The 22,054-nt window shown below is 36.8% G+C and overlaps 1 protein-coding gene across 3 annotated transcripts in view; it reads right to left on the reverse strand.

Moving 5' to 3' along the window:
• LOC127431962 (partitioning defective 3 homolog) overlaps positions 1-22,054 on the reverse strand; it is a 687,732-nt gene that overhangs the window by 350,376 nt on the left and 315,302 nt on the right. For all 3 annotated transcript variants that reach the window (XM_051682650.1, XM_051682649.1, XM_051682648.1), the window contains 4 exons: positions 20,555-20,652; positions 19,558-19,641; positions 12,097-12,222; positions 4,905-5,251 (listed from right to left, as the gene is read on the reverse strand). In XM_051682650.1, the coding sequence (XP_051538610.1) occupies positions 4,905-5,251; positions 12,097-12,222; positions 19,558-19,641; positions 20,555-20,652 (655 nt within the window). The remainder of the gene's footprint in view (positions 1-4,904; positions 5,252-12,096; positions 12,223-19,557; positions 19,642-20,554; positions 20,653-22,054) is intronic.

Below are 22,054 nucleotides of genomic sequence, written 5' to 3' on the forward strand. Positions count from 1 at the left end.
CATGAGCAGTATTTCAAGGCTGTGTCCCAATTTCAATGCTACGAACCCTAAATGGTATGCAATTAGAATTGGAGTCCCAAATTTATTATGTTGAAAACAGTATGCCAGAAGAGCCCAAATTGTATGCAATACAATTTCAATGGATTTGTGGCTAACTGGGGTAGGTAAAAATATTGATTTTCCAATGCATCGTGATCTTCACATGTTTACTTCACATGTATGTTCAATTATTATGCTTTATTTGTTTGGAGAGGCTTTTGGACAGATGGAGATGTTTTTGGACACTATGATAAATTATTTTTGTAATGCTATAAATTTTTTATTGCTTTGTCATATCAACACAACATTTTTCTCAGATACATTTGACATGATTGGAAACAAAACAAAAGCAGTTCTTTGGAGCCACCATATTTACACCCAGAGATATATAATGTCAAATAAGAAAAATAAGAAAAAAAGTTTATTTTTTGCTCAATTTCTTTTGTGATTTTTCAGCAGTTTCTTAGGCTGAGAGTCTCAGAATGTATTATAATGTATATCATTATTTTTAATTTTTTTTACGTTTTTAAAAAATGTCTTTACAATGATACCAAACACCCTCCTTGTTTTTTTTTTTTTTTTATTGTTTTTTTTTATTTTATTTATTATTATTATTATTATTATTATTATTATTATTATTATAAGCCTTAAATTTTGGGTATGCCATTAAAACAGGAACTCTTTAAAAACACCTTCAGAGCTTAAAGGGTCAACATGAAATCAAAATTGAAGCTATTTACTTTTTAATACACATTCCTGATCTTGTTGTGTGTGATTCATCAGTGCACATTATTCCATAGAAACAAAATGTCTTAGTAATCTTTCTCTAAAAAGTAACACCTTGTTCCTAAAACTACTTTCCTTTTTGCCTGATGTCACCAAAGCCACGTTTTCAACCCTTCCCCTTCTACTACCTGGCTCCATCAATATGTACCACCCACTTTATACAAACAAATCAATTCTCAGTGGATGAAATCAAGCCCCATCCTACATTTGTTCTAATTGAAAGTCCTGTTTAGGGGTTGAATGATATTAGATTTTTGACGATTACCATAACTAAGGTGTTGGAAGAAAGCCGATAACCGATAACCGATTAATCGGCCAATAGTTTTAAAATCAATATATTAAATGTGTTAAAACATTTCCTTAGTTTTAAGGTTGATAGAAAGTTGGACACACAGTGTTTACACATATTCAAATTTTTGTTAGCATGCACCCACTTTAAATTAGAACACTTGATGGTTATATAATCAAAATAACAAAATATGCATTAAAGTTAGGATAGAAAAATGTATGAATATTGTCAATAAAGACAGATTTAGACAGGAAATCACCCCAAGTTGTCATAGATCGTTTATATTTCACCTCCAGGGGCTGTGGTTGTACTCAAGAGACCTCCAACACCACCCATGCTGCAACTACCACCACTGATTACTTGTCAAAAACGCTAAATCGGTCAACCTTTAGTAATGTTTCATGTGGAAATACATCACATTATAGATTTAAAATTAGTTGTGAATGCTGTATCATATTGACCTTAAATGTATGAACTTGATTTCTACAATACTACTGTCACCAAACAGAATTTCCAAAATAAACACTGTTCCAAACAGATTTCTGATCACACCCTCAGTCTTCCATTGGTCGAACAAACAGATACATGTTACATGTAAATGCAAACAGTGTGCACCAAGTGGTTAGAAATATCACAACACAATTTTATGGACTGGTATCTCAATAATGTCATACCACTTTACTATATACTAAAAAAAAATATGTACTTCCCCATCAGCAGAAAAGTACCATCTTTTAACACATAGTGTAGAATCGCTAATAGGGATGCAGCCCATGACTAGAACAATACTACATACTGGGGGTACAATCAAGCATCACAGGAAAGCTACACATGCACACTACTTTCCGAGAAACACTCAGCAGACAATATAGCATGTGACAGGCTGCATGTCAGACTTGCAGCTCAAGCTTAAAAATCCCTTTTTCACACGCGGTTGTCTTTTCAATTACAGGCTACTGTGGTGTACGCCTGCCCCCTACTCCCAACTCACTCAATATTTCACACTGCTGTGAAGCCCAACCCATTTGTTGTCAGGATTTAATTGTGTCTTTACTTCTCCTCTCTCCTACTGCGTAAAGTTAATAGATGCGAATAGACAACCCTGCTGACAAAGACTCTTTTATTTAAACAAGCCAGAATGTGTGATTACAACAATTCTAAAATGAGGACAAGGTGACAAAGAGGGGAGGAAAAACAACAGCAGAGAAACAGAAAAGTTTTGTGGCTTGACATATGTTTGCACTTTTAGAATGATCTTTTCAAAATCTGCCACTATTGGAGATCAGAGGAGTTGCTGCCTAAGCAGTAATAGACATTTTGCAGACATGTTTTCTGTACCTAAACTAGTGAGATGCATACAAAGGCAGAATTTTAAGGCAGCACAGGCATATCCCAGCAGAAATGATTCTCCAGAAAAAAGTTCAGGCATTAAACTCTGAATGGTGCAAGCTGATAGGTTCTTTGAACTTGTTATCTGTTAGCCAATCAGCTCGCTCACGTGTTATATGTCAAGCCAATCAGCTCACATGGCGTAAGCTGATAGGTCCTTTGAAGTGAAATCGGGTGACCAATCAACTTGCATACTCTCTCTTTGCCTAACATTTAAATTAGCTCAGCTCGCAAGTAAGCAAGTTTCACTGCAGCGCGCTGCTAGAGTTTTCTCTGAAACCCACCTCCACTCCAGCTCCACAGGTCTAGATCTGCTACATGGGGATTGTATTTATGTCTAACTGTGCAGTAGCATGTCATACATGCTTGATGCCGCATGTCTTGTGTTTATATAATTGTGCAGCAGCTGCTGCATTCCCACATGTCTAACTCAGTATATCTATGTACTGTATGTTATAGCAGTAGCAAGTTTCTGTATTTGCACCGCAGCAGCAACAGCAGCATTAGCACATCTAGTCCGCCAAGACCAATATTCTATCAATATGTCATACCCACATTAGCATGCTAAATCTTTCAGAGAGTTGTCATAACTAATATTATGCTGTCTTCAAATGTACCTTGTTTCAGTCAAATTCGAAGGCAAGGTTTCCTTTGTGAAGAAGTCAAAAATTCAATCCATGTTTGTGGACGAAGGGAGATAAATGCTGAATATAAATAAACATACTGTATGTATATCGCCTATATTTCATTAAAAACTAAAAAGCATTGTTAAAAAAAATTTGTTAACTGTAGTTAAAAATGTACTATTTTACACAATGTCTGTATATGATATGTATTTTTTATGCTTATTAGAGTATCACCCCATTAGCTTAGCAAGATGCTAATGTCAGACTCTATTAAAATCAAGTGTGAGATGAGATTCTCGTCCAGAGATCTTTTTGTATGGCATGCAGAGTGGCTGCCTATAAAGTGTGTTCTGAATCGGTCACTTATGAGGTCCCATGACAGTTAGGATGCTCCCTTAGAAAACAGCAGCCTATATAGGCATTTGGCAGCAAGGCACAGCTATTGTGTTTGTGTTTGATGGTTTATCCATAAATGTGTGTGTATATGTCTGTATGTTTGGGCATATTTGTCATATCTCTGATAGACATTTGCAGTTCTACTGTGGTGTGAAATTTTGAGATGCAGCTGTCATGAAGAACAAATGGTATTTGGGCCAGTACGTGAGTTTGGAAAGAAGTGCTCTATACACACTTCCTGACAATGGCAGATAGAGTCCTTTGAAGTATTAACTTCACTAGTTACACAATGCTAGTCACTACAGTAGAAAAGAAACACAGGCGTTCTCACAGATACCATCAGCTATTAAAACAGCAGAAAATGGAGTCAATTTCAGAGAAAAACAAACACATAAATAAATAAATAAATAGAAGTTGAATGTTATTTCTCAGTACAAGAGCATTTCAATATGAGTACATTTCAAAACATTTCATTTGAGTACACGGGTTTGTGCATCGGTACGGGTATAACCAAAAAAAAACAAACAAAAAAAACAAGTTGGTGCTAAATTTCAGCTGGTGTTGAGCCGTTTACACACAGAATTTGGATCACACCACACACATTAACATTTGATTATGCTTTCAAACGTTCAGCCATCCTGAAACTGATGCTAAACGTTACCGATAGCACAGCATCTCTGCTTGCAGGACTCCACAGATCACTCTGCAAATGTACGCTAAATTGGAATGGTAGTAATTCATAAAGTTGCACATATCACTTGTCCCTTGCATGTTTAATTATGAAATATTTTGGATAATTTAGTCAATCGATCAGCTACTGTTCACACTGTACACATTATTGCGTTAGACGCAATAACAGTTAGAGTTAGAGAAAGTGGAAGAGAATGGAATGCACAGAACTATATTTTATTTATTTATTTTTACTTCTCACAACTTGACATGGTGTCTGAAAAACAGAGACACAAAAACAGTGAGATGTGTCGCATCGGTCAATGATTTCAATAAAAATATTTGGAAATATATGAAGAAAAATACATGAAAATATACGAAAACATGAAACATATGTTTAAAATGATGTACGCTCACAAGATATGAGACTTAGAGAAAAAGCTGGTTCATTTTACATGTGGTGCTGGGATATTGGGATCATGTGACGAGCCAAATATTACTTGATTTATCTAAACAATCCCATGTAATTGAATGCTTTCACTCGCCATTGTGAGGACAAAAAGTCTGCATATTCCGTTTTGGCGTACCCCAGCGATGGGTGGCGCAATATTTTGGCCATGTGAGGAAATGTACTCAAATGAGAGGTCTTGTTATTATTGAAAAACCCAGAATTTTTGTGCACTATTCTGATGATACTTGTATAGCCATACCTTTCTTTAGCTGGACATTGAACTTGCGGCCAATCTTTTTGGAGTAGCCCATGGAAGAGGCGACGCTGTCTGGCCTGGCAGGTTGGATGGGTCCTGGTTGTGTCTTGGTCGATGGATTTTTTGGATGTGGTAATGTTGGATAGCCCCGATTTGATTCTGCTTTGGAGAACCTACGCGGACTGTAGTCCATACCTCCCAACAGGCTACCTCTTTCCCCAGGTCCAGTACCGGACTGCAGGCCCAACTCATTCTGGTACAATTGCTCATATTGGGCTTTCTTTGATGCTGGAATTACATGGAACAGGATGACTGGAGAGCGCATGGCCTGTCTGAATAAATCCTGTGCCCTGGAGGAGAGAAGATCATATACACATACAAATATATCTCTGTTAAGTTGTATTTCAATTCTCCTTTATCTGTTAGTGAACAGGCTCATCCTAAGTACTGGTACTGTTAAAAGCAGATCACATGGAGGGGTTAAAATGTCTTGCTTAATCGCTGGCTAATTGTACTAGTACAGTTGGAAACAAGGTTAATTCACATTATCTGCCATTTCCATTATCGCAAAGCTTTGGGGAGGAAGCAGTGAAACGTATTAGAGACAGGAAGCAGGATTTGTTTTCAGAAAAACTGAACTGTGCCACATGGAGGACAGCTTTTCTAGTAATAACAGCAGTCGGTCAGACCTAATAAGACATTTATCAAAAGGCTCTATCACTTGAATGGGTAATAATGTATAGGTACCAATGAAAATGAGAAGAGAGATTATATTATGATACTGTATATGCTGTAATACATATATATATATATATATATATATATATATATATATATATATATATATATATATATATATATTGGATAATGGTTTACAAAAAGCAAGCATCCTGGACATTTTATGCAACCAGGACATAAAAAATACAACCCGTTAAGGGTCGCCATGGCAGACCATCGTGATCCGCATATTTGACATCCTGACGCAACACTCTCACTCACAGGACATAAAAAATACAACAATTATCGCAAACTCTACTGACATTTAATCATATGAAGGACATGAATTATAGATATCTACAATTCAATTCTCACTAGTTCACATACTAATTCTTGATACCAGCAATGGAATAACTACTAGTGAAAATTAATATTTTTGATATCCGTAATGAGGTTTGAATTAGTAAAAACATTGATTCCTGATAACTAGTAAAAGCAGTAACTTATTTTAGAAATGTAGTAGAATTTCATTATGATCTACCATTTTCCCACAATGCAATTATAGATATCTTTAATTCATTTCTTACTATATATATACACTATATTGCCAAAAGTATTCGCTCATCTGCCTTTAGACGCATATGAACTTAAGTGACATCCCATTCTTAATCCATAGGGTTTAATATGACGTCGGCCCACCCTTTGCAGCTATAACAGCTTCAACTCTTCTAGGAAGGCTTTCCACAAGGTTTAGGAGTGTGTTTATGGGAATTTTTGACCATTCTTTCAGAAGCGCATTTGTGAGGTCAGACACTGATGTTGGACGAGAAGGCCTGGCTCGCAGTCTTCGCTCTAATTCATCCCAAAGGTGCTCTATCGGGTTGAGGTCAGGACTCTGTGCAGGCCAGTCAAGTTCTTCCACACCAAACTCGCTCATCCATGTCTTTATGGACCTTGCTTTGTGCACTGGTGCGCAGTCATGTTGGAACAGGAAGGGGCCATCCCCAAACTGTTCCCACAAAGTTGGGAGCATGGAATTGTCCAAAATCTCTTGGTATGCTGAAGCATTCAGAGTTCCTTTCACTGGAACTAAGGTGCCAAGCCCAGCTCCTGAAAAACAACCCCACACCATAATCCCCGCTCCACCAAACTTCACAGTTGGCACAATGCAGTCAGACAAGTACCGTTCTCCTGGCAACCGCCAAACCCAGACTCGTCCATCAGATTGCCAGATGGAGAAGCGTGATTCGTCACTCCAGAGAACGCATCTCCACTGCTCTAGAGTCCAGTGGCGGCATGCTTTACACCACTGCATCCGACGCTTTGCATTGCACTTGGTGATGTGTGGCTTGGATGCAGCTGCTCGGCCATGGAAACCCATTCCATGAAGCTCTCTATGCACTGTTCTTGAGCTAATCTGAAGGCCACATGAACTTTGGAGGTCTGTAGCGATTGACTCTGCAGAAAGTTGGCGACCTCTGCGCACTATGCGCCTCAGCATCCGCTGACCCCGCTCTGTCATTTTACGTGGTCTACCACTTCGTGGCTGAGTTGCTGTCATTCCCAATCGCTTCTACTTTGTTATAATGCCACTGACAGTTGACTGTGGAATATTTAGTAGCGAGGAAATTTCACGACTGGACTTGTTGCACAGGTGGCATCCTATCACAGTACTACGCTGGAATTCACTAAGCTCCTGAGAGCAGCCCATTCTTTCACAAATGTTTGTAGAAGCAGTCTGCATGCCTAGGTGCTTCATTTTATACACCTGTGGCCATGGAAGTGATTGGAACACCTGAATTCAATTATTTGGATGGGTGAGTGAATACTTTTGGCAATACAGTGTATATATATATATATATATATATATATATATATATATATATATATACAGAATAGCATTCTGAGATTATATTCTCACCACAATTGTACAGGGTGGTTATCTGAGTTACCGTAGACTTTGTCAGTTTGAACCAGTCTGGCCATTCTCTGTTGACCTCTCTCATCAACAAGGCATTTCTGTCCACAGAACTGCTGCTCACTGGATGGTTTTTTTTTTTTTTTTTTGGCACCATTCGGAGTAATTTCTAGAGACTGTTGTGTGTGAAAATTCCAGGAGATCAGCAGTTACAGAAATACTCAAACCAGCCCGTCTAGCACCTCGCATGTCCCCTCTCTCTCTCTCTCTCTCTCTCTCTCTCTCTCTCTCCTCTCTCTCTCTCTATATATATATATATATGCATAGAATCAATAATTGCATTGTTACTAGTGCAAATGTCAATTTGTGATATCAACAATTGAATTACATCTAGCAAAAATCCCACTAGTGGCAATGTTAATTTCTGATATCTATAATGTTATAGTCACCAGTAAGAAAGCCTTTAAGACATTTGTAATTACATTTCAATTTATTGATTTCTGAAATCCATTTCCAGGTATCTGAAATACCAAATCTAGCATGTACAGACATCAAAAATTTGCATGTACACTAGTTGTATTTCATTTGTTATTATTAGGAATGGATATTTGTACAAGCAAATTACTGATATATAATATATACTGTGTGTGTGTATATATGTGTGTATATATGTGTGTGTATATATATATATATATATATATATATATATATATATATATATATATAAAATTTTTACCATTAAAAAGTACATAGCTGATATGTGAACTAGGAAATTAATTCTAGATATCTGCAATTGTGTTTTGATCAGGAGTGGATGACAAATAATTGTACAATTCTACTAGTGAAAATGCAGTAACATAAATAATTATGTTTTTTACTAGTTGAAATTCCATTTTTGATTCCATTTATAATTCATGTTCTGCACATGATTAAATGTTGAAAGGGCTTGCGATACAACAATAAGAATTATTAAACTATTAAAAAGGGTATACATACAGTATATCAGTATTATACTGTACATCTGAGCCATAGAATCTGGTGCTTTGTTATTAAACACTTTGCATTGTCAGATTTTTACATTTTCTGAAAAAAATATGATTGGTGCTTTCCGTCACTTGCAGCCATGATGCTGCTATTTGGTTGCTATTTGCTATTGTTAAGTTGCTATGCTGCTATAATCAGATTTATTTTATTTTTTTTATCTCTTTTGTCTTACAATCATAAATCATGAATAAAAGAAATAGCACACCTCTCTTCAACAAAAAACACACAATTTGAGGTATCATTCACGTCTGTCGCACAAATGGTGTGGCATGAGTTTTATGCAGAGTTTAATACTTTGTTCAAAACCTAAGTGTGCACAAAAGTAATAGTGATGCTTCTAGCATTGGCAAAACAACACTAAATAAGACAACCATATAGCTATTGCAAGTTAATTCAGCTTCTTTATAGATAGTTTGGTTAACTTGAACCTAATGCAAGAACAACAAATAGCAAAGGAATACTAATGTGAACAGTCACTGTTCATGCATGCATAAGAACACTAAAATCATCGGGGTGAGTTAATGACAAGCATGAGTTAATGACAAGCTGTTTCTATCTCACTAAACTCTTCATTAGATCAATCGCTGCATCTAGAGAGCAAACAGCACATCACTTTAGGGACGCCCATCAATTCTTATGCAAATGTAGCCCCACCCGCCTACAAAATGAAGTAAATGGTGTGTGTGCGTGTGTGCGTGTGTGCGTGCGTGCAAACAAGCAGAGTTGTGACACACAGCTAATCACACGACTCCCTCTGTCTGATTGAATAATAAACTACATCAGCACATTATTATATTTCGTTAAATCAACCACTGATAAATATTTACCCATGCAAACAATCCAATAAAATTTTGAATATCATTATGAATTATAACTCCACATGGAGCACAATCAGGAAATGGGGAAGAGAAACAAAATGGTCTGTATCCATATCCGTAATTCTAGCAGATGGCTGCTCATGTGTGGTGAGAATAAGATGTTACTATGGTGTGGATTTCCTTTTGCAAAGTACATGAGGGTGTTTTTTCAACTACAAGGTGTATGTCCAAAAGGGTTGATTTTTATTAAACCACAAGCTTGTTTATGGATGACTAACATATCATATCAATGAGTCAAACACTCTGGGGGATGCAGTATACAAAGAACAAAAGGCTGTAATGTCAATTATATCTTGCAATCACATTATTGACCTGACATGCATGTAATACACAAGGTTGTATTTCTTAATCCCTGAGAAGGTGGTGACCTGTCAGGCTTGAGTATTTGTATTAGCAGTGAAGACTAACCGATATATAAGGGCTTGACCGGATCTCGTGCAAAAAACAGTGAGCAATTAAAACATAATAATGCAATGGGACACTAGGGAAATTAACTTGTGATGTTAAGATTGTGTAAGCGGACTGAATGATGTATGTTAATTAGTTTAAGATTAGATTATGAATTATCCCACAGCTGTGCCCTTTCAGTGCCCTGTGGTGAACCCTGTCCAGCATGATTCTCTCTCTGTGTGTATGTGGGTTTAGGTGGTTTTCGAGGACTTTTCTTTTTAGGTTACAAACTGGTTATTACAAGGGTATTATGCTATAAATGTGGTTTATGAGGACATTTCTAGTGTCCCCATAATTCAAATTGCTTAAAAAAAAACATACTAAACAATGTTTATTTGAAAATGTAAAAATGCAGAAAGTTTTTTTGTGAGGGTTATGTTTAGGGGTAGGGTTAGGGGATAGAATCTATAGTTCGTACAGTATAAAAATCATTATATATATGGAGAGTCCTCATAAGGATAGCCGCACAAACATGTGTGTGTGTGTGTGTGTGTCAGTCTTGCTCTCTGAAATCATTGGCCAAAGTGTGGGCCAAAGGAAGCTCTTAATGATGAATGTGGAAGGAAACACTCCACCTTATAAAGGATATTCTATTATCTATTCACTTTCGGGGACTTATTCATAAACATATGTCTCAAATTCATCAGGCCATGTGTGATATATATGGAAAGGAATGAATATACATGATAATGTGTTTAGGGCTGGGCAAAATATAGCGAAGTGCATGTGGTCAGCGCTACATACAGGTCTAAACAGGGTCTAAAACATATTGTGATCGGATCACAAAAACCACATACGAATGTGGTCAAAAACGCATGTGACCACAACACATTTGAGGTGTAAATGCTAATCCGTCCTGTATGCATCCCGGCAGCAGTGAAGCCCCTCACCTGTCAATCAGTTGCTACGCTAAAATAAGAATTTAAAATTTGCCGGCTTTTAAAGGAAATAATCGTCCGATTGGAAACATGCACTATCATGAGAGCTTCTTTTGAGTGTCTGATATCAACACAGATGAGAAGCACGAACACCTGAAGCTCCTTTAATACAGGTAATCCACTAAAATAATGGATAATTCTGCTTGATATGTTGCATTTATGCTTAGATTGAATTTCAACCATATATGGGTAAAAGAGTGTGCCATTTTTTTCCGCACTTTCTTTGTCTTTACTGACTTTGTTGTGCTTTAATATCAGGCAGTAACACACTTACATAGTGATTGATGTATGTCGTCGTGGAACAGAGACCCTCCCTTCCAAATCAGAACACAAGTAGTCACAGGAGACGCATTTAAGCAACCAGGTGTAAACAGCAATGTGTCTCACCTGACCACATGAGATTGGATCACCCGAGACGCATTATAATACCAGGTGTAAACAGGGTCAATATATTGCTCAGCCCTTGTGTATGTACTGTATGTGTGTTCCTTACAGCAAATTGAAAAGCGAGTCATTTAGGGCTACTTTAAGTATTAATTTATTTGCAGGAGATGAAGAGCAACATTAAATCAATAGAACAAAGAGCAGGTGAATCCAGGGCAGTGTGCTGTGAAACAAGTCTGGCACTTGAGTCAAACATTACACATCAGAGCAGAGGGAGCTTGACTATGTACTTAATGCTTTCTCAATTTTATCTTATTTTATAGACTTTACCACATTTAACTCATTAGTTCTCCAGGTGTTTAGGAGTTATAATATCTGTCCTACTTCCTTGTTAACTTACCATGATTGGGCAGGGCAAATTTTTTGAACACCAAATACTTGAAGTGTTAAATGTGAATGTTCGGATTGAACTATTTTCACAACTTTTCAAAATTGACTTTCTGGATTAAGGATTAAGTTTAGAGTTCTGCCAAGTTAAAGTATGTTTTCATAGTACGTCATCCATATTTCAATAGATCAATACAAATTTCTCGTGATATTAACCCATTAACAGGATTCCTCAACCTTTGAATAACCTCTATCCATCCAGTTGATCCACAGACAATTTATCCAAGCTTAAAAGAGAAATTTTTTATTTTGGTTAGTCAAATAGAAATGAGATGAAAACATTGTGAAGACAGTAAGACTTGAGAAGATATTCAAAGCTCTAGGAAAGACTGACAGCTTGTCAAAGCTTGAGAAGGAGAGAGCGGTTGCAAGGAGGCAAGAGGTAAAGATGGACTCTCTGACTCTAGAGAGGGGCTTACTGTTCAAATCGGATGTTGCGCAGGTCTCCGTTATTAATCCGCACGATACAGTCATTCTCCTGGAACAGAGCTTCACGCTCTGCCTTTCCACCCCTCTCCAGCCTCTTGACTAACAAACCCAGTGTCCTGGAACAGTCACAGCACATGTTACTGACATTCATCTCAACAGCAGCATTGTACCCAGATCAGCTACATTACACATTACTGTCAAAGCTTCAATCAGCCATGATTTAACGAAGTACACACAGTTTAGCTTCAATTTAGTGGCACAATACAATTAAAATCAATGAATTTAAAATGTTGTAAAGTATTTAATAAAGTTGAAAAGGCTGTTTAGGGGTGTCATTTGAGAAATCAGAGAACCCTGTAGTTCAGAGCCCTTACAAAAAAATTGCCATGATAATTAAGTTTCAAAATACCATAGTTACCACAGTGCTGATTTCCCATGCAAACACAATGCTAAGCGTTAAGGAGTTTGCCAGAATATTGCTATCTGATTGCTAGGGTGTTCTAGGTGGCTGCTAGGGCAATGCTAGTTGGTTGCTAGGGTGTTCTGGGTGGTTGCTAATCAAAAGAGCCAAACCCAAACACTTCAAACAGTGTAAGAAGCTTGGATGGATGGATGGATGGATGAATGGATGGATGGATTGGAAATTGGCATATCTAACCCACAGTTTTATTAAAGCAAATACAACTGGACTAAACATTGTGGTATTTTGTTGGAAATGTATTATCATGGTAAATTTTTGTCAGCATATTAATACATATTAAAAAAACAAACAAGCAAAACTGTGTCCATTGCATCATTTTATAGAGAGATCAGAGAGTTATGGACAGTATACTGTATATACTTCATATTCAAAGAGGATTAAAAAGAGTTGGACAACACCTTTCCACCTTTATCAAATCTGGGGAAAAAGTAAAAAAAGAATACACAGCCCATTGATTCTGAACTTTTGAAAATGTTACTGTTCCTAGCGGTTCCCTTTTAACTCAAAACATCAAAAAATACTTTTTGAACTTAAGCCGACTTTGGCCATATGGATTTTTTGGCACTGCTCACAGCCCTGCTGAGGTTTCGGATTCAGAACGCTGCAGCCCCTAATCTACAAACCCTAACATGCGATCATGTGAAATGCACCGTCGCATTTGATGGGTTTAAAAAGTGAGCAGGAGATTTAGATATAAATAGAGCTTACATAGTCTTTCCCCCTCCCCAAGGGCTGACTGTGTTGCATCAGCAATCTTCAACCCCAAACTTTTACTTTCAGGAAGAAACAATACATTAATAACAAGGTTTAGGAAGCATACGTGTGTGTGCATGCATGCTGATCGCAGCAGACAGGAAATAGATCCTGCAGATGCACAGACAGCAGAAGTTAACTTGAATGACTGATGGAATGAAAAAAGCATGAAAAAAAGAAAAACATATAAGGTGTAAAAAAAAAAAAAAAAACTTTCATGGCCCTCCTTACATCAACTAGAGAGAGAAAGACAGACAAACAAATTAACCCTCCTTCAAAGGAACAAACAGTGTACTAGAGAGATGTAATTAGGTTTTTGAGGAGAGTTTTGCTTTGGTGAGTGTATGGTGTGGTTTCGTAGAGTAATTACAAAGCTTGCACGATGTCAATATCATCTTGATGTAAACCAGCTGTGGGGAATAAGGGGGATAAGCTAAACTCCAACTGGACTGATCTAGAATCTGTAGTGGCTCATTATTCATTACCTTTAAAGAACAAAAGGCTAAGGCTGTGTCCCAAGTATGCAACATTAGGATTATTGAATATATCGTAGTACATTGAAACTAGTAAAGAAATCAAAAGTTCATGGTAATGCCTGATTGGAAGTGTCTGTCACTTAATTCCTGTTGTAGCTAACAACATAAATGCAGTATTACCATATTCATTAATGGAAAGATGGGATGTTAGATTAGCAGCCTAATCAGTTATCATATTTCCATTTGAACATTTGTTGCTAGTTATAGGATGTGATGTCATATACTGAAGCAACATAACAACATACACTGGCAGCCAAAAGTTCGGAATAATGTACAGATTTTGCTCTTATGGAAAGAAATTGGTACTTTTATTCACCAAAGTTGCATTCAACTGATCACAATGTATAGTCAGGACATTAATAACATGAAAAAAATACTATTACAGTTTGAACAAAATGTTCAGAACTTCTTAAACTACTTCAAAGAGTTCTCATCAAAAAAATCCTCCACGTGCAGCAATGACAGCTTTGCAGATCCTTGGCATTCTAGCTGTCAGTTTGTCCAGATACTCAGGTGACATTTCACCCCACGCTTCCTGTAGCACTTGCCACAGATGTGATAGACCTTACAGTCTAGCTGATCCCACAAAAGCTCAATGGGGTTAAGATCCATAACACTCTTTATGTTTACAATTATCTGTTGTCCAATGTATGTGTTTCTTTGCCCACTCTAACCTTTTCTTTTTGTTTATCTGTTTTAAAAGTGTTTTTTTCTTTGCAATTCTTCCCATAAGGCCTGCACCCCTGAGTCTTCTCTTTACTGTTGTACATGAAACTGGTGTTGAGTGGGTAGAATTCAATGAAGCTGTCAGCTGAGGACATGTGAGGCATCTATTTCTCAAACTAGAGACTCTGATGTACTTATCCTCTTGTTTAGTTGTACATCTGGCCTTCCACATCTCTTTCTGTCCTTGTTAGAGCCAGTTGTCCTTTGTCTTTGAAGACTGTAGTGTACACCTTTGAATGAAATCTTCAGTTTTTTGGCCATTTCAAGCATTGTGTAGCCTTCATTTCTCAAAACAATGATTGACTGATGAGTTTCTAGAGAAAGCTGTTTCTTTTTTTTTACATTTTTGACCTAATATTGACCTTAAGACATGCCAGTCTATTGCATACTGTGGCAACTCAAAAACAAACACAAAGACAATGTTAAGCTTCATTTAATGAAACAAATAGCTTTCAACTGTGTTTGATATAATGGCAACTGATATTCTAGTACCAAATTAGCAATTTAGCATGATTACTCAAGGATAAGGTGTTGGAGTGATGGCTGCTGGAAATGGGGCCTGTCTAGATTTGATTATTTGAAAAAAAAAAAAAAAAAAAATTGTGATGATGCTGTTTTTTTTACATCAGTAATGTCCTGACTATACTTTGTGATCAGTTGAATGCCACTTTGGTGAATTGAAGTACCAATTTCCTTCCGAAACAGCAAAATTTGTACTTTATTCCAAACTCTTTGCCACCAGTGTAACTGATGTAATTTCATGATTAAGACCACATAAATCTTCAAGCAATTTAGTAAGATTTCTGATCTGACACCAAATAGAATACCCAAAGCAACTTTCATCCATTTAAATAATACAAGGTCCTAGGGGGACAGGATTGCTGCATGAAACCAGGTACTATCTCCAATAGACATACCTACTTTACTTTACAGCTTTAGTTACTTAAGTTTCTTTGTTTACTTTAATTACTTAATTTATTTTATTTACTTGCTAACTGTACTTAATTACTTGCTAGCTTATTTAACCCTATAAACAAGTTTCAAAAGTTTATGGTACCATCTAGTGGTTATTTGTGAAAAAAGTGGTTTCAATGTTTATATCAATTTATTTAAAATGCCAGTGGACTTGCGCAAAAAGTGACTCTTATGTTGGGATAAATGACAGCTTATTTTAATAAAGTAAAAGTGACAGTAATGATTATATTGCTACTGATATCTTAAAATGAGTATTTGCTGAATATAAGCAACTTGTGCTTGGTTATAATTTTGTATATTATTTTATTGAAAAAACCCCCTTTGAAATCCATGTATCAAATATTATACAACAGACTTTTGAAGTATATCTCCCAATCACCATTACATTCAATTCATACCCACCACACACACACAAAATAAATAAATATAAATTACAGAGCTTTTAAAATTCTGACATATTATTTTTATAAGATAGATTTAAAGTATGAACTGATATTTCTGTGTATTTTCATATATGCAGCCTGCTCTGTCATTATAAAGATCTCATTATTTTAAATTTCAAGCTATTATGATGTCATCTTACCATAAGTTCCTGAGACCCAGTGAAAAATGTTTTACAATTTCCCTTTTCAAAATGTCAATATAGTGCTTATGCAAAGTTCACAGGTATGTTTGCATTTTGAAGTCAAAACCAGAGAAAAACCTGGTAATTTAATTTTGAATATGCTGGGGTTTTTTTTATTTATTTTTTTTATAGCTGTTAGCCTATTAATGTGCATGTAAACACCTCAACGACTTTAACATTACCAGAATCATCTGTCGCCTGACTGATGGCTCAGTAGACTTAGCAAGAAGGAGACCACCTGACCACCTGTTCTTATCCACTGCCTTTAATTGAATAACAAGGCAATCAGGATCCATTTATGCCAAGCAATTAGACTCCAACTTGCTTGCTGTGAACACTGGTCATAGGAGGAGATCTGGTTATTAGGGTTATGTTTCAGCAAGACTCTGTGTGTGTCTGTAATTTTCCGAAATGTCATCTGCCTCAAGCTGTTGGCAGAGAGAAGACGCTGGTCATTTTAAGAGTTCACTGTCTGGGGTCTTGCTGTAACCTCAGTGCCCTCTATCAAGATGCTAATGAGTTACCATTCAACTCCTCCTACCAATCATAATAGCAGAGGGGCTGATTAATTCATTATGGACATGGTGCTGTGGAAGTGAGGTATTATGTTCATGTGGTGATAATTGACAGTTCTGATTAGTCATTAGGTAGAGTATCAGGTGTGTAACAATTGAGAACAATGAGGTGTACACAAGGCCATGAATACAAGGACGAATTCTTACAGAATATTAGCAGAGTAACTTGAATGAAAGGATACACACAATAATACTCCATTGCTTACAGGTTGGTCACATTTGATTATAAACATGCAAAATTGTTTTGGACCCTACACTGAATATGGACAACAGGATATTATGTCACATTCTAGAGATTCTATTAATTTTATTTATTTAATAATAAATTATAAATAATAATCAATTATGAATTAATGTCTATGTTCATTAGGGTCCGTGCCATGAAGTGGCAGTGTCCCTATTGTATCTATTAGTTTTCTTCTTATTATTATTATTGTGCTCTTGAAGTCTAAGGCAGTGCATAAAACCGTACATAGGAAAATTATGAAATTTGGCACACTGATAGGGGTGGATATGAAAAGCCCCCATACCAAATTTGGGGGCTCTAGAACAAACTCTTTAGTGCCACCACCATACTCTATCCTCTGATTTGTCTGTTCATGATCTTTTCAATGGATCCAAACACTCCAGTTGCCGTCCAAGAATTTGGCAGCCATCTTGAAATTTGATGAATACATAATATTACAAACTCATCTGTCAGATGTTATCGGATCTTTCCCGAATGTGTGTCAAAGTACCTTGAGACACTGCTGGCCAAAAGTTATTAAAAGCTTTTTGACAGACCTAACGGTTTCTTTATAATGCATCACAGAATTCAGCGGCTAAGACACCAATGGGAAGTGAGGCTTAATCTCAGCAAGGCTTTGTCCAATTGAAACAAACTTGGCATGCTTCATTCGGACTATGTTCTGAGGTTACATAGAAAGTTTGTGGACAGCACCACCAATGGGTCAAGAAATTTTAAAAATGGCTGTTTTTCAACATAACGTTTGAGCCATTTGTCCTGAAATCATTAGTTTAGTGTTTTTGGATTCCTTGGGTCATCCGGATTATAATTTTTTTTTCCATGATTGATGTTCGAGTCCCACTGAGACCAGTGTGAAAATTGTGCATTTGTTAATATTTGAGTCATCATATTGTGCTTCCTGCAACATATCACTTGCTTTATATTATCTTGGTCCGATACTGCTTGCAGCTTTATTTGTTACTGATTTCATTGGCATACTTGGTTGTTGCGTTTCAGTTTTTTTGTTTTCTCTCTTTTTGTTGTATTGATGTTTAGATCCTCTATTGGTCTACACTCTATATATTACTCTATACAAATCTGCAGGTCAGATTTCAACAGATTGACTAAAATACACATCTTCACATCTGCTTGTGTACACACTTTCCATCTTTTACATGTGTATGAATGAAAGTTAATGGAAAACAAAATCTAGTGTGACCGTCTCTTTACCAAAATCCAGCTAATACTGAAACAGCATTAAAAGATTAAAAATAGTCAAGTCATTATGCATAATATTAGTTTATCTTTGGCCTGACATCGATTTTATGTGCCAGCATCAGTTTTGGTTGTAAAAGGTCATAAGTATTCATGACTTATAAACAGCTCTCAGAAAATCCATTTATAGTCACAATCCACTAAATCTGATGACGTGCAACACTTTCATTTATTTGCACTTCTCTTGTATCATTTTTTGTTTCTTTCAACAACTGACCTTGGATGAGTGTTGGTCTATTTGTGAATGACCCACAATGTGGATGAGCTTTTAGTCAGATTGGGTGGAGCAGATTAGATGAATTGAGTTGGCCCGTTTGAGGCTTTCCCTACAGCAATAAAGTTACCTAATTTATTCAAAACCATGCTCCGTGTCCCCTTTGTCCTTCTGGAGGGGTGCAGGGTGTTTAGCAGGATCCCATTCTGTTAATTTTGTGGCCTTATTCAAAGCCAGAGCTATTGTAGATTTGCTTTCATTATTCAGAGAGAACTGGGGAATAGAGTTTTAGAAAATGCCACATGTGGTCAAGAGGAGTCCTAATGCAAGAGCACTGTATTGTCGATATGTCCTTGAGGAATGATGAAAAATGACCTCAAATGGATAGGGCTTGTTGGAGTTTAAAGGGATGGCAAAGATTGAAAGTCAATTGTTGTGTTGACACATTGAGGACAAATTGGTGAGATATGAAAGAAGGTTGAAGGATGCAGAGGACACAATTGAGGATTGGGTAGAAGCTAGTCTAAAATACAACCATATGAGTAGAAACAGACCGATTATTAGTTTGACCAATAATTTGTACCAATATACACATACTCCCAACACAATACATTTTTGGTTCTTAAACACCAATGTAACACTAATACACCACATGTTCACAATGGTAAAACAACAATGTTCACAAGTTAGGACATTTTATATATCTGTGTGTTTCTTGCATAAATAATTCAACTTTTTATAGCCACAAAACAAACTAACAATCAAAATTATCCACAGCTGTGAATTTTCAAAAGTATGCAGTTATGGAGAGTGTTTTAGAAAGCATCTGGTTTCTGTTGAGGAAAACGCTGTTCTAGTGTGGATGACATGCGTTAACGTAGCAAAATCAGTGCATTTGTGTAGTGTGGACATGGCCCTTAAGCAAAATGAAGCGATGTCAGTCATAAAAAAATAAAATAAAATTTTTTTTAAAAAATTTATATCGTAAATTCATAAAATATGGTCTATGAGCATACAGGGGTAAAATTGGTTCAGGGTAGGTACTGTGCGTTAGTGGAGCTTTACCTTCTATCTCTAGCACTGAAAGGCACCACATGGATTCCTAGCGGCCCACCGCCGTTGGACACCTCAACCAGCTTTAACATTTCACTAGAGACATTGACAAATGAGGGGAATGTGAGAAGAAACAAAACAGAAGAAAACAAATAAGCAAAGAAAAGGCAATGATTAAAAAATTTGGAACTGGACAGCTTTACTAGCTGTAAGACTCTGTATGAGTAGCTATGAGCCACATGTGGTGGAAACTAAGGCTAGTTTAGATCCAGCCCAGTATAAATCCATTTATAACCCCAGAAGCCATTAAGACAAGTGGGTCAATGAAGGAACCAAATAGACACTTCAATTAAGTGATTAAGTTCAGATCGAGGCCTCCAGCAGGCTTGTTCTTTTTTACCATCAGGAAGCACTGTATACTTGTGTGAGGAGCAGATAAACATTTCGGTTTTCAGTAAATTTGGAAAAAGTCACTGAAAAGCTTTCTTTTCGACATATTTCACTTGTTACAGGTTAAAACTGGCTGCATTGCGATTGCTTGTTCAACATAACAACATTTCATGTGGCACATTTGAACGTACGCAAACACGAATGAGATTCGAGAGCTGCAGCGGAAGGGGCGATTTTTCAATGAATAATGATTAACATTTTAGTCTGTTCCTCACACAAATTGTATGGCTTCAGATGACTTTTATAAAATATAGTGCAAAAGTCATTGCTTTCATGGCACTTTGTTGGCTTTTTGGAGCTTTAAAGCCACTGGTCACCATAGGCTTGTGTTGTATGAAAAAAAAAAAAAAAAGCAGCCTGGACATTTTACTGAATATTGCCTTTGGTGATGTGTGACTATTTTAATTTTCAGGTTAACTATCACTTTAAGATGCTGCTAAAGGAAAAGTTATTATTTATACTGTAATACTTTTATACTTATGTAGAATATACTCAATGGAGGTTATGAGAAAGAAAGTGGATCCAAAATAATTATAAGGTTCTTAATGTGACAACTTACTCAATTGAGGCTGATTCTACACATGAGTCTGCTCGTCCCACTGGTTCTATCCTTCCGTTCTTTCCTTCATCACCTCTCTCCTCCTCCTCCTCTTCTTCCTGTGGAATACCAAAGAGAAACACTACATGAGAATGGATATACCTTACATCTTAGATAAACCACTTGGTCTTTGGCTCCCCCTCTTTCCTTCTCTAATCTAATTCAGTGAAAGTTGACCGTAATGGCCACTGTTTTTAAATCAGGGTGACTCTGGCCTGGTGCATCCGTGACATCGAAGCGTGCCTTGGAAAAGATGGCAGTAATCGATTACTCATATTCAATCAATCAGCATGAGGTCAGCCTGGCTCAGGTCTGCTGCTAATTGAATAAGGGAACGATTGTGCATGGAGGCCCATTTGTTTCTTTTGCTCTCATCTAATTACCATCTCTCCATCTTTCTATTCCTCTTCCTTTTGACACATCCGATATGTGCAGATGTCATTCACGATTCTTCTAAAAATTTACAATAAAAAAAATTGGTAAAATTGTGGCACACAACAGGGTTTGCATGAAACGTATCCTACACGGCCAAAAATATGTGGACACCTGAACACCATAGTACTTTTTTGTCCTTTTAAAACCATGGACATTAATAGGAAGTAGGCCCTCCCTTTGTTGCACTCTACTGAGAAGGTTATCCACTATATGTTGGAACCTGGCAAGATGACCATGAGAAGTATTTCACTTCCCTCCTTCTGAATTTGATGTACTCATTAAGAAACAATGATTCTAACAAAAAAATCCCTCAATCAAGAAAATGTAATGACAACTGAATATATTTCCCACTTTAATTCCACTCGAACCCTCAGCTGTGGCTCATTTCCAAAGCGAGTGTCTAGACACAGGACGAGAGCCTGCAATGGTTTGTTAGCCACGGATATTAATATTCCAGCGGTCTCACCCTTAACCTTCCCCTCTCGAGGAAATGTCAAGCACATCTAAATAAGCGCTTCTCCGTCTTTATATGGAAATGGATTCAGCCTTTTCAACAGTCACCCTTCACCACATGCATCCAACAGTCTGAAGAGGATGACTGGAGACCTATTTTTTCAGTCTCTTTTTTTTTTTTCAATGTTGTAGAGGTTAAAGAAAGAGTGGAGAAGGTCATGGAAATTTTATTAGCAAACCTGTGAAAAAGTGTCCGTTACATTATTCTGGTGAAAATGAGTTAATCACCTCTAAACACAGCTGACTGTCATTGATTTAGCTACATGCCGCCCAATGCAATGTTTTCTATACAAATGGCTGGGTTTTTGACTTCATTTCTTTGTGTAAATCATAATTTAGATATGATCCAGAATAATCAAAGTTTCTCAACCTTGGCAGCAGTGAATTAAGAATTATAGCTCCAATTTAGGATACACTTAATCTTAATTTAAAGGTATATACATCTCACTGATTTCCAATCTTGACATCTACTTTCCATAGCATGACTGAAGAAAAGACAGCACCAAAACACAC

This window comes from Myxocyprinus asiaticus, chromosome 41, assembly GCF_019703515.2.
Source record: "Myxocyprinus asiaticus isolate MX2 ecotype Aquarium Trade chromosome 41, UBuf_Myxa_2, whole genome shotgun sequence".
Lineage (NCBI taxonomy): Eukaryota > Metazoa > Chordata > Actinopteri > Cypriniformes > Catostomidae > Myxocyprinus > Myxocyprinus asiaticus.